This window comes from Poecilia formosa, unplaced genomic scaffold, assembly GCF_000485575.1.
Source record: "Poecilia formosa unplaced genomic scaffold, Poecilia_formosa-5.1.2 Scaffold815, whole genome shotgun sequence".
NCBI classification, from domain to species: domain Eukaryota; kingdom Metazoa; phylum Chordata; class Actinopteri; order Cyprinodontiformes; family Poeciliidae; genus Poecilia; species Poecilia formosa.
This window is the reverse complement of record NW_006800754.1, coordinates 66,671-78,721: the sequence shown is the minus strand read 5'-3', so window position 1 is coordinate 78,721 and position 12,051 is coordinate 66,671. Positions and strand designations below refer to the sequence as shown.

At 41.0% G+C, this 12,051-nt stretch overlaps 1 protein-coding gene across 1 annotated transcript in view; it reads right to left on the bottom strand.

Annotated features, from left to right (window-relative positions):
• The window catches only part of LOC103131693 (focadhesin), a 105,319-nt gene that overhangs the window by 36,479 nt on the left and 56,789 nt on the right, over positions 1-12,051 (bottom strand). Inside the window, exons 12-18 of the mRNA XM_007543388.2 lie at positions 10,493-10,597; positions 10,302-10,403; positions 10,078-10,205; positions 8,310-8,436; positions 7,991-8,125; positions 5,437-5,487; positions 5,257-5,340 (exon numbers count right to left, since the gene is read on the bottom strand). Coding sequence (XP_007543450.2) covers positions 5,257-5,340; positions 5,437-5,487; positions 7,991-8,125; positions 8,310-8,436; positions 10,078-10,205; positions 10,302-10,403; positions 10,493-10,597 — 732 coding nt within the window. The remainder of the gene's footprint in view (positions 1-5,256; positions 5,341-5,436; positions 5,488-7,990; positions 8,126-8,309; positions 8,437-10,077; positions 10,206-10,301; positions 10,404-10,492; positions 10,598-12,051) is intronic.

The window sequence follows — 12,051 nt, the reverse complement described above, 5'->3', positions numbered from 1 at the left end:
ATATTATTCCAGCCTCTTGACTCTCTTAGGCCTTTTTAAGAGGAGGGCTGCCCGCTGACCACACAGTCTGCAGCACCAAGATCGACAAATTTAGAGAAATCCATTGTTCTCTGGTGAAATGTGACTCAGATGAAATTAACATAAATTTACATTCTACACTTTAAAGGTTAATATTGTACAGGATAAAAGAGACTACAGCTTTTAACATGTTTCATGTTTATATGTGTTTGAATAAGGAAAGGATTTATGATTTCTTAAAATGTTGGATAATAAGTGGCTAAAAACTATAAGAGGAAAAGAAAGAAAAGTTATATGGACAATGTTAGTAAAAAGAAAAAAAAAGACACAGAAAGCCGAACAAACCCTATTTGACTCTTATTTGCTTCTTTCCTTTTCCTGTCTGAGCCTCGCTGCAGTGCGTCTGACCTCCGACCTCAACTCAAACCTGTCCTGCCTATCAGATGATGTCCCTCCTTCATCACCAGCCAATGACAGTTGATAAAGAAGCGAAAAAGGACACGATGATTTCTGCCAACTGGGTACTAAAGGCACTAAAATGTCCACTGATCCTGATTCCTGGACATCTGGGAACTGCCATGCAGAAGACTACTGTATGGAGTCCTGCTGGACATTTGGATTGGAACTATATCTCCGCGTTTGAATGCAACTGAACTTTTACAGCCCCCGCTGGTTTTACTCTTGGACATCAGCGTGGAGAAGGAAAATAATGTGTTTGAAAGAAAAAGAAAGCAAACTGAACTGTTTTTCGCTTGTTTCATTGGTGGACAACCTGGACATTCAGTAAGGGACAGTCTGGACAACTTATCCAACACCAGAGCCAGTTGGACTGACAGGGAGCTGGAGGAGAGGCGGGGGGAGGATCAGCTGCAGCGACGCCAGCAGCAGGAGGGGGAAGCGAGACAGAAAGGAGAAATGCGAGATAAGTTATACACACACCGCTGTGATAAAGAATGTGCTCACTAATCCTGTTTGCATATAGGAATGATTTACCTAGAACAGAACATTTTAAAAGGTTTTTAGGTACAATGTTAGATAAAATCGTTCATTTTGTACCCGTTAACTCAGTCCTTAACAGAAGGACCAGTGATCCTCTTAGGGCCCACGAGCCATACGTTGGGAAACTGTGAAGGAAAAAACTGTAATGATTAAAAGATAAGAGAAAAAGAAAACTGATAGCGTGATACGGCTAAGTTACACCAACTAGAATTATTACAGATTCAAAGCTAATGATTTTCAAATGTTTTATTTACTAGTTTGGAACTAAATTAAACATCTCTAAGTGTTGAAAACAATTGATATTGCAGTGTTGAAATATTATGAAATATTTCGTTGAATTTAACTGAAAGATTTAATTTAGAGTTTAATTCTATAAAGAATTTACAAATCGATTGTTTTTGTGGGATTTTAAGCAACTTGGTAGATATAAAAGGCTACTAAAATTGATGATTGTGAATAAAGCAACATTTTCTAGATTTCAGTCTAGAACATTTTAATCTAGATTTGATAGTCAATAAATTCAAATCCTCTAATTCAAGATTTTTCTGATTTGGTTTAAATTAAAGATGGACATTTTTATTTTAGAGAAATTAAATAGAAATGTTGAAAGTTGCTGAGTTTAACAAAGAAAAACAAAAGATAAACCTGCAATTAATAGACGTGTCTGCTAAATTATCTTATATAAACCTATGAGTTCACCTGAATTAAATATTAATCCTCCCATACACTTTATTTGGAGCTAAGTGATTGTGACACATGGGCAATGCCATGTGTAAAAAGGGGGGAAAAGGGAAAATGGTGAGGTAATACTATATAACTACATATTATATAACTACTAAATTCTTACATAAAAAAAAATTTTTTTTTGTTATGAACTTTTGAGTTAACAAATACTGTTAGATGATGATAAAGAATCACTGTGCCTATCACCCACAGAGTGCAGGGATGGTGGAAAGAACGAATGGTACTGTGAAAAGCAGATTACGAAAATGCATGGCAGATTCTGGCCGGCCCTGGCCAGAATGTTTAGACTTAGTGAAGCTCTATATGAGGATCACCCCGACAGCTGATGGTCTAACACCTTTTGAAATAATTCATGGGAGAGCTTACAGATTGCCTCTGTTTGCTCCAGACATACAAAAAGCTGTTGAAGAACAGACATTAGCAGACTATATGATCAGGACTCTTAAACTGAAGGAAGTATCCAGAGCAAATTTACTGCCTTCTGATTCTCTTCCCTCACAAGAGGTCCCTCCCATCGAGCAAGGTGACTGGGTCTACATAAAGGTCATCAAAAGAAAGAACTGGGCGAGTCAACGGTGGGAAGGACCGTTCCAAGTGCTGATGACCACACCAACAGCTGTAAAGATTGCTGAAAGACCCAGCTGGATACATCTCAGTCACTGTAAGCTGCAGAGAGTGTTGAACCCCTAATTCGGAGTAGAGAGGAAGGAGAGCTTTGAGAGCTCCCGGGATACAAAGGGGTCCTACTTTTTAGTGTAGTTCATCTCAAACCCGGTGAAGAAACGCTAAGATTCTCACTCCTTTAGTTTGGGGGTTCTGACATCTCTGCGCGCCGAGCAGCAATGGAGACTCCATATGCCAGATGGATCTTCTACTGCGCTGTGACTGCAGCATTCTGATGTTTGGAGGAGGAAGTGACCTCACTTTCTACCCACATGACTACAGCACCAACCTGTAGTGGCAGCTGATGAACAGGACTGCCCACGAGGAGAACTGCTATGTGTGTGCGCAGCTGCCAATCGCCACACACAACTCAGGTCTGTACTCAGAGAGCATCACTGAAGACAAACAGATGTGTCTCTATGGCCTGAGCACATAACCATGGCTCAGCGTCCACATGTTAAAGGGATGCAAATGGTGCAAAAAGGATTTTTCTGTTCTACTTCGGACAGGAGATGCCGCAAAAGGACTTTTTGGATCTATGAACTGTTCATTTGAGGATGACGTACTTCCGTTTCCACCGTTTCCACAAGCGGGACGGTGCCTTGGAACCTGTGTAACAAAGTTTACACCTACTGCGAACCGACACAGGATTTCATCACCTGCACAGCCTGCAGGGGTCAAAAGACGACTCCACACTGCAGAGTCTGGAAGGACAACCCAGACTGTGGCAACCTGCTTCAGGAGAGGAGTTTCAACATCACGCATAAGACAAAGAGGAGACAGGAGATAACACTGTGTGCTGTGGTTCCTTTAATCAACCCGATTGCGTTCATCAGGAAAGCACAAAATGATCTACGCACCCGCTCCAAACGAACAGTTCTGTCAGAGGTCAAAAGATGGGGAGGCCTCACAACACACACTGGAGTTCCATGGGAATTCAGGATTTGGAACGGCGGAGAAAAATTCATGCAAAGCCTGTTTTCGTGGATTGGAGTAAGTGAGATTCGGGACCACGTTGAAATCAACAGATATGAATTACTGCGACTCATCAACAGTACACAGTCAATGGCACCATGAAAGATCTGACTGAACTGAGAAACATGGTTATGCAAAATCGTGTTATCCTGGACTTCCTCACTGCCCCTCAGGGAGGGGTCTGCAAAATCATTGGCCCAACGTGCTGTACCTTTGTGCCTGATGAAACAGGAACTGGAGGAACTATTTCTGACGCTCTATACGAGCTGGAAGATTTAAAACAATATGTGGAGAGTGGAACACGCGGCTCACCATCTTTTGATTTGCTTTCATGGTTTACATCTGGACCATGGTGGGCTTTGCTGCTAAAGCTCGTGACACCTGTTCTGATTGTTTTAGTTCTGTTCTGTCTTTTTACGGGTTGCATTATTCCTTGTCTACGAAATATGATGTTTAAAACAATTAACACAACTGTTATCAACTATCAGCTGGCAAAGGCATCTTATGAGACAACTGAAGATGACTTGTTCCAAGTTTCTGACGATTTTCTGAACAATGATGAAGTTCTGTAATCAATAAACAGATTAATTCATTTGCTGAATGACTCCTACACAAGTGGTGTAGAGATGAGTAACTTGCATTTGATTTTTGCTGTTTCTTCTATTTTTCATTTATTGCATTATATTCCATTTATTCATTGTATTTTCTGTGTTTAGATTAGAAAAAAAATGAAAAAAAAAATCTTGCATTTATTGGTTCTTTTCTTTTCTATGCTTGGCTTTTGCATAAAGTTTACACACATAGTAAAATGATAAAAAGGGGGGAATGTTAGAGAATTTTCGGTATCATTTTGTTATTACTTTAGTTCATATTCAGTCTAATGTTAATCAGTATTATTGTGATTTTTAGTTTAAAGTGTTCTCTTCCTTATGTGTGTATAAACTGACCTGGAGGTTACGACTGTCTGTTTATCTTCATGTGAGACAGTCAAACTCTGTGGTTCTCAGACCTTAAATTCTTCTTGTGTTATCTACCCTTTTCTTAGTTGATAGTTTGATCTAGAGCTGAACTGGGCTCAGACCGTAGATCAGATATCACACCTGGCTGGTTTGTTTAGGTTAGAAGTTTTACGACCTTTGTTGTTCTTCCTGACTGCCCCTTTTGGCTGTTCTGCTTGGACAATAAAACAGGGGCTCACGCGGAAGCAGACCAGAACTCTCTGTGAACGGCTTGGAGAAGCTGCTATCGGAGATTTCTCCTTTTGCAAAAGCTTTGTCATAAAATTCATATACGTTGTCTGTGGTTCTTTTATGTAGGTTCAAGAAAAATACCCATCAAACTGGACCGTTCAAGGTCTCCATCAAGCTGATTTTCTATTAGCAGCTACACAAATCTTTTTAATAAACATTACATTACCAAGACACATGAAAACATACCTTTATCTTGGTTTTTTCTATTACTATAGTTTATTATAGTAATAAAGTAAAGGCAAAAAAATACAGTTGCAAAGAACAGCAACTGCTAGTGAAATATAATCTCTCCTCCCTTAATATTGAACTGTTAGCAAGTTATGACGGTCATAAGGCTGTCATAGAACAACAGTCTTCAGTTAGAGGCCTCTTCAGATTCATTGCAAGACTGACTGCAATCTTAGATCCTTCCTGCCCCCAGCATCACCAGTCAATCTAATGGTGCCAAGAAGCATACGGGACTATATATCTATTATTGCTCTGTGAAATACATTTCACATACACCTGTAAAGTTTACATAAACAAAGCTCTACTGAGAGTGTATTTGCAGCATTTCAAAATAAAATGTAAACCAGCCAACTAATATGGAGACGAGATAGAGTCTTACTGCCTCAGGGAGGTGCAGGATGGTGTGGTCTGTTTCAGGAAAAGCTGCCAGAGCTTTGTAGCCACAGCTGGATACCTCTGGATCCTGGTAGAGCACAAGGAACAGTGAGCACTTTTCTACAGAAGCACTACAAACTGATCTGGATGGTTCGTCAGACAAATATTTGGGGAAAACACAAACCTGGTTGACAGCATAACTCCAGAGAAAGCTGACCACCTCCTCTTTCAGTTTCTGAAAGGAAAACACACATTTCAACATAAAAATCTATAAAGCAGAACCTAACCTAACCTGACCTAAAAAGCAGTCAGGCATTGTTTTCTAATGTTATAAAAAGTTCAAGAAATTATGATTTATGTTTTTTCCACATTTGTTAAAACTGCCACCATGTCGTGACGGCATGTATGTGAAAAGCTCAATCTCCACCTCCTCCTTGTAGTACTATCGTCACCACTCCCAACCAAGAACAACCAATTAGAGCCAGCAAGAGGGTCTTAGCGCTGTCAATCATGCTCATGTACACACCGCTAAGTGTGCTAATGGCAGAGAAAACATTTATTGTCATAGGAAACTGTTTATTCGCCACTATTAGTGGTCAATGTAAGTAGCCTTAGCATTCATGGCAGACTCTGTTGTGGTGAAGCAGCTGTAGTGTAACATAGAAATAGGGTGATTGCCAGTGTTAAGACCTTCCTCCTGGCTCTGATTGGTTGTTTCTGACAGACCAGTGTAATTGTTCTGATGTCATGGGTTCATAGGGAGAACAGGGAGGAGCTACATTTTTTCACAGATTATATGTCTCATAACAATACAGCCACAAAGGGGGTAATTTTGTGTCTTATGTGCTGGTCCCAAGCCTGGATAAATGTAGAGGGTTGCATCAGGAAGGGCATCCGGCGTAAAACATTTGCCAAATCTGACATGCGAGTCAAGAATATTATCTCCTGTATACTGGATCGGTCGAGGCCCGGGTTAACAACGACTGCCATTGATGCTGGTCAACAGGGTACCAGTGGAAATTGGACTATTGTTGGTCAGCAAAGAAGAAGGGGAGGAAGACATGTTCGTATTATAGGCTGGAGAGTAAGGAGGGAGAAAATTACTTATACAGGTTGGCGAGGCAGAGAGCTAGAGATGGGACCGATGTACAGCAGGTTAGGGTGATTAAGAACCAAGATGGAACTCTACTGACAGATGCAAAAAGTGTGGTAAGAAGATGGAAGGAATACTTTGAAAAGTTGATGAATGAAGAAAACGAGAGAGAACAAAGAGGAGAAGAAGCTGCTCCTGTGGATCAGGAAGTAGCAAAGATTAGTAAGGAAGGCATTGAAAAGGATGAAGAGTGGAAAGGCAGTTGGTCCAGATGACAAACTTGTTTAGGTATGGAAGTGTCTAGGAGAGCCAGCAGTAGAGTTTTTGACAAGGCTGTTCAATGAGATCCTAGAGAGTGAGAGGATGCCTGAGGAATGGAGAAGAAGTGTGCTGGTGCCAATTTTCAAGAACAAGGGAGATGTCCAAAATTATGGTAACTAGAGAGGTATATAATTCAATTAAGTTATGGGAAAGAGTTGTTGAAGCCAGACTGAGGTCAGAAGTGGAATCTGAAAGTAGCAGTATGGTTTCATGCCAAGAAAATGAAACAGATGCAATCTATGCATTGCGGATGTTGATAGAAAAGTACAGAGAATGTCAGAGGGATCTGCATTGTGTTTTTGTAGACCTAGAGAAAATACAGTATATGACAGGATTCCAAGAGAGGAGCTGTGGTACTGCATGTCTGGAGTCTGGAGTAATAGAGAAATATGTTAAGAGTGGTGAAGGACATAAATTATAGCTGTAAGACTGTGGTGAGGTGTGCTGTAAGAGTGACAGAGGAGTTCAAGAAGGAAGTGGAACTTCAACAAAGATCGGCTCTGAACACTTTCCTGTTTGCTGTGGTAATGGACAGGTTGACAGGTTACAGGGAACAGAAATAAAGAAAGTGAAAGATTTTAAGTACCGTACTTAGGGTCAACAGTCCAGAACAACGGTAAGTGTGAAAAAGAAGTGAAGAAACGTGTATAAGCAGGGTGGACCGGGCGGACAAAAGTGTCAGGTGTAATGTGTAAAGGTGTAAAGAGTATCAGCAAGAATGAAGGGAAAGGTGTACAAGACGGTAGTGAGACTAGTAATGCCGTTTGTTTTAGACACAGTGGCAATGACAAAGTGGCAGGAGGCAGAGCTGGAGGTAGCAGAGATGAAGATGTTGAGGTTCTCTTTGGGAGTAACAAGGATGGATAAAATCATAAATGAATACATCAGAGAAACAGCTCATGTCAGATAAACATGAGCTGTGTAGGAGATAAAGTCAGAGAAGCCAGACTGAGATGGTTTGGACATGTACAGAGGAGAGACACTGAATACATCGGTAGAAGGATGCTGAGGATGGACCTGTCAGGGCAATGACAGAGGAAGAGGAAGACCAAAGAGGAGATTTATGGATGGAGTGAAAGAGGACGTGAAGGTAGTTGGTGTGAGAGAAGAAGATGCGGAAGATAGGGTTACATGGAGACGGATGACTCGCTGTGGTGACCCCTAAAGGGAAAAAGGCGAAAGGAAAAAGAAGATATGTCTCATAAAATAATGTCACAACATAGTGATAGTTTTAACAAATATGTACAAATCATATTTTTTATAGAAGTTACTTCCTGCAGCTTTATGTAGTCTACAAAAGGAGAAGAGAAAGCAGCTGAAGTACCTCATACTCCTCTGACTTCACAGTGAGCTGGGGAACCAATGACAGGAGCTCAGCTATGGCTTTAACCATCAGTGGACGGGAGTCACACTTCAGCTCAGCTCCAAGACTTTTCCATGTCGAGATGATGTCCACTACCTGAGAAACACGATGGAACCCTGATATCACTGAAAGCAAAGTCCAAATAAGCAGTGGGCTTCTCTGGGCTGAAACTGGGAACTCTGGCTGATAATTCTTGGTACAGTTACCAAGGCAACAAAGTGAACATTATTGAGAAATAAATTAGGAAAGCACTTGATCATGTGCTGCAGAGGTGGTTTACCTCTGCTTTGCACAGCTCTTGTAAGCCTTGCAAGGAGAGAGCAGCAGGGGTTGCCAGGTCTGGTCTGTTGCACTGCTTCAAAGTGAGTGAGATGGCAGCTAGCATGTCACCTCCATGCTGGTAAGGCCTGAGATGTGCACAAAGATCAGGGCTAATTAGCAGGGTACACCAAGGACACATCATCAGTCCACTACAGATGAAACAACCATTCACACTCAAATCTCTAAAAACAGGCAACTTTAGAAGATCCACTGACTCTAACCATCATATTTTTGGACTGCAGAAGGAAGCTTGAAATGTATTTAGGCTGACCCTTCAGTCATGGCAGAGGGTTGCTGTGTGAGGTGGGAGCTCAGTAATGTGGAAATTGCAGCTCAGAAGAGGAGCTGCGCCTCAAAGGCAGAGCTAGGTCCACCCAGCGTTTTGCACAGCTGTATGGTTACCATGGAGATTCAAGGATTTCTCAAACATGCATGAAGGAATCAAGGCAACACTCCAGGTATGATTTGGATGAGAGAATAACATTCTAACATAACTTAAACCTCAAGAAAATATTTTAAATAATACTGCCCTTTACATCTAAAATTATTCATTTTTAAGAACTCATGGGGCTAACTTATATTATACCAGAAAAAATCTATAGAAAGAATAGTCAGAACCTGTGTTTACTGATGATACAAATGATTTGTTGATGTAAAACAGAATGAGATGTTTTTCTGAGAAATATTAGACTTTGCTTTATCCTTGTTTTCCTCAAAAATGTGCATCCCAAGGCTGCACTTTTATGCTCACACAGTAGTCGTTTTGTCTTTTTATCTGCTAGCCACTCACTTCAAAGATAGCATACAGCACTGCCCCCTTAGACCACTGTATTGTAGGCCTTCATGGGAACACAGTGTAGGCATTTTAAGCTGGGCTTATGGTTGACATATGTACAATCTGCAAAGAATCAGGTTAAAACAACTTTTGAAGAATGTATACTCTGTATGGGTAGCCCATATTCTCCTAGACTCTAGGGGGCACTATAGAGTGCCTACAGCAGCCAAAATATGTTTTCGAAGTAAAACAATACAGCTGTTAGTAGCAACATGGCAACACCAGTGAGTGTGGTGATTATATTGTTTTTGTGGGCCAAATCATTAGTACATCTGTCTTTGTGAACCTCCAGTAGTAGGAGTCATTGCTAGTCCTCCATGTTTTTCCACGTGAAACTGTTACAATATTTACAATAGTTACAATATTTCAGAGGTGCATGGTGCAGAAAATTTGTGTGGAGAGATGTGATTGCTAAAAAGCTTAAATCAAGTTTCAGATGACATCATTTCAGCAGTTTCACACTTGAATGTTTCACTACTCTGCAGCAATCCTACACTTGTGCTTATCTGTCACAGTCAGTAACAAAAAAGGTCGGATCAGAACAGTGACTCATTTCCCATCATTTGAGTTACAAAGTAGGTCAGTAGACTCAGTTCTTTAGTGAATGTCACAATTCTGTCTCCTCAATATCCTCCCCAGTGTGTCCAAAAATATGATAATTTTGTGACTAATCAAATATTTCAAATGTTTTGTATTTGTAAAGAAAGTGTTCCATTAAGAGTTTTAGTTTATTGAGTGTGTAAAATACACTAGTTTACAGTTGACTAAGATGTGCAGTTGATCAAAACAGAAAGCAAAACTTTACATAAACTAGAGACCAGAAACCGTTCATGGATCTCTGCTCAGTGCACTCTCTACACACACATCCTATTCCATCAATCAAATGACGCACCTCTCTTTGCAGATATCCCTGAGGCAGGCGGCCCTAGCCACCATCTGCTCCCACTGAGTGTCCTTACCCACCACCAGTCTGATATCCTGCTGACCCAGAAGGCCCTGCAGTTCTGGGTAGACTCGGTCCTTTGGAGACCCAGGAACAAAGTCATCAAAAAGGATTTTTTTGAAAAGGTTCACACGGAAGAATATAACAGGAATGACTGGCATTTTATTGCTGACCTGTCTTTTCCACAGAACAGTCATCAGGCGCATTGCAACAGCTCTCAGCTTGGGTGAACTAGCCAGCATGTGGAGAGTCTGCAGCACCATGGGGACACAAAGCTGGGAAAGAGCACAGTATCCTCATAAGGCTTACAAGACAAAACCTTTACTCTGTGCTTCATTACATTTTAAATATCAAGTCACTGTACCTTATGGGTGCCGAGGTTTGGCAGGCTGTTAAGCACAGAATGGATCAAATCTGGATTTGTTTCCTTTGACAGTTTGAACAACAGGACAGGGATGAGAGAGGGGACCTGCAGACACAAATTCAAATCAGAACAACTTTATTAATCCCTGAGGGAAATAAATTGTTGTTCTAACAGTTAGAACAACTAACTGTTAGTTAGATTCTAACTAATAATATTTAGTTAGAGTCTAACTAAATATTATTCAAGGTTATTCAAAGAGTTGGAAAAGATGTGGGCAGGAAGGATCTTCTGTATAATAGCACATCTGAAGAAGCCTCTGACTAAAGACACTATTGTTGTAAAGTAGTTTCATGAAGAGGATGATCAGGGTTGTTTTATGAAGAATCCTTCTTTGCACAAGAATCTTCAGAGATTCCACAGTCATCCTCAGAATTACATTTTAATAAGATGATGTTTTGTTTTATGTCTTTTGCCATTTGTTTGTCAAATACTTAATGAGACATTTTTACCGTGTTTGATGTTTGTTGTAAATGACATAATACTCACAGACGAACAAGATAATTAGTCCCAGTTTATCGTTTGTTGAACGTTCAGAAACTACAGTGGCTGTAATGTGCCACAGTAAAGGTAAACAAAGGTAAAATAACCTGAACAGACGATCAACTCTAAACCACTCCTACCTTTTTATTCTCCGTCTCTTTTTGTCGTTTAAGCACACCTGTTGCCATGGCAACCGCCTGCACTCCTCGAGCCGAGCAGTGATTACGTTAAAAACATTTAGTCCGTTATGAAGAATTTTGTCTGGCAGCTGAAGGAGGAACAGCTTATCCTGCTCTCTCCCGTCCTTACTGATAACTTTACCTGTGAATTATTTTTAAAGTTACAATTTCTATAGTTATTTTACATTAATCGACATCATAACTGGATTACTTCAAGCCTAAGGACCGGGAGATTTTCTCACTTTTAATTATTACCTTACTTTTCTTCACCTCCAAGTTGAACTAGGGCAAAATGCCCCCGTCCGACCCCAAGGACATTAACAGTATTCTACAACGACTTCAGTTTTTAGAAAAGAAGATTCAACGCCTGGAGGTGAACTTTGAGATCAATGCTACCTGTGGAAATGAAACAACTCTTCCTCAAACCAGCGGAAAGGTTGTACACCCTACACCAAGCAGCTCACCCTGGATCGCTCAGGGCGCCAAGCCGAAACAAAAGTCTCACACTGCAGATCCCATGAGACGACTAACAGGAGAAACCCTCACCTGGACGAAACAGTGTGGCCGGCTCTGTCCGAAACCCACCTTCAACTTCAACACCTGCTCCGCCAAAGAATAGCAAACAAGCAGCTGGAACCAAAACGGCCCCACCGACCCAGCTCCCAAGGACAACGCGACCAGCCCAAGCCTCAAAACATTCCGACTCCGTGGGAATCCCACTGAAAAACAGATTTTCTGCACTCCAGCCTGAGCCTCTGAGTGAAAACCCACCTTCAAACATCAACAATGAGGCTAAACCAACACATCCACCCCACAAAGCTCCGAAGGACAAAATGACCA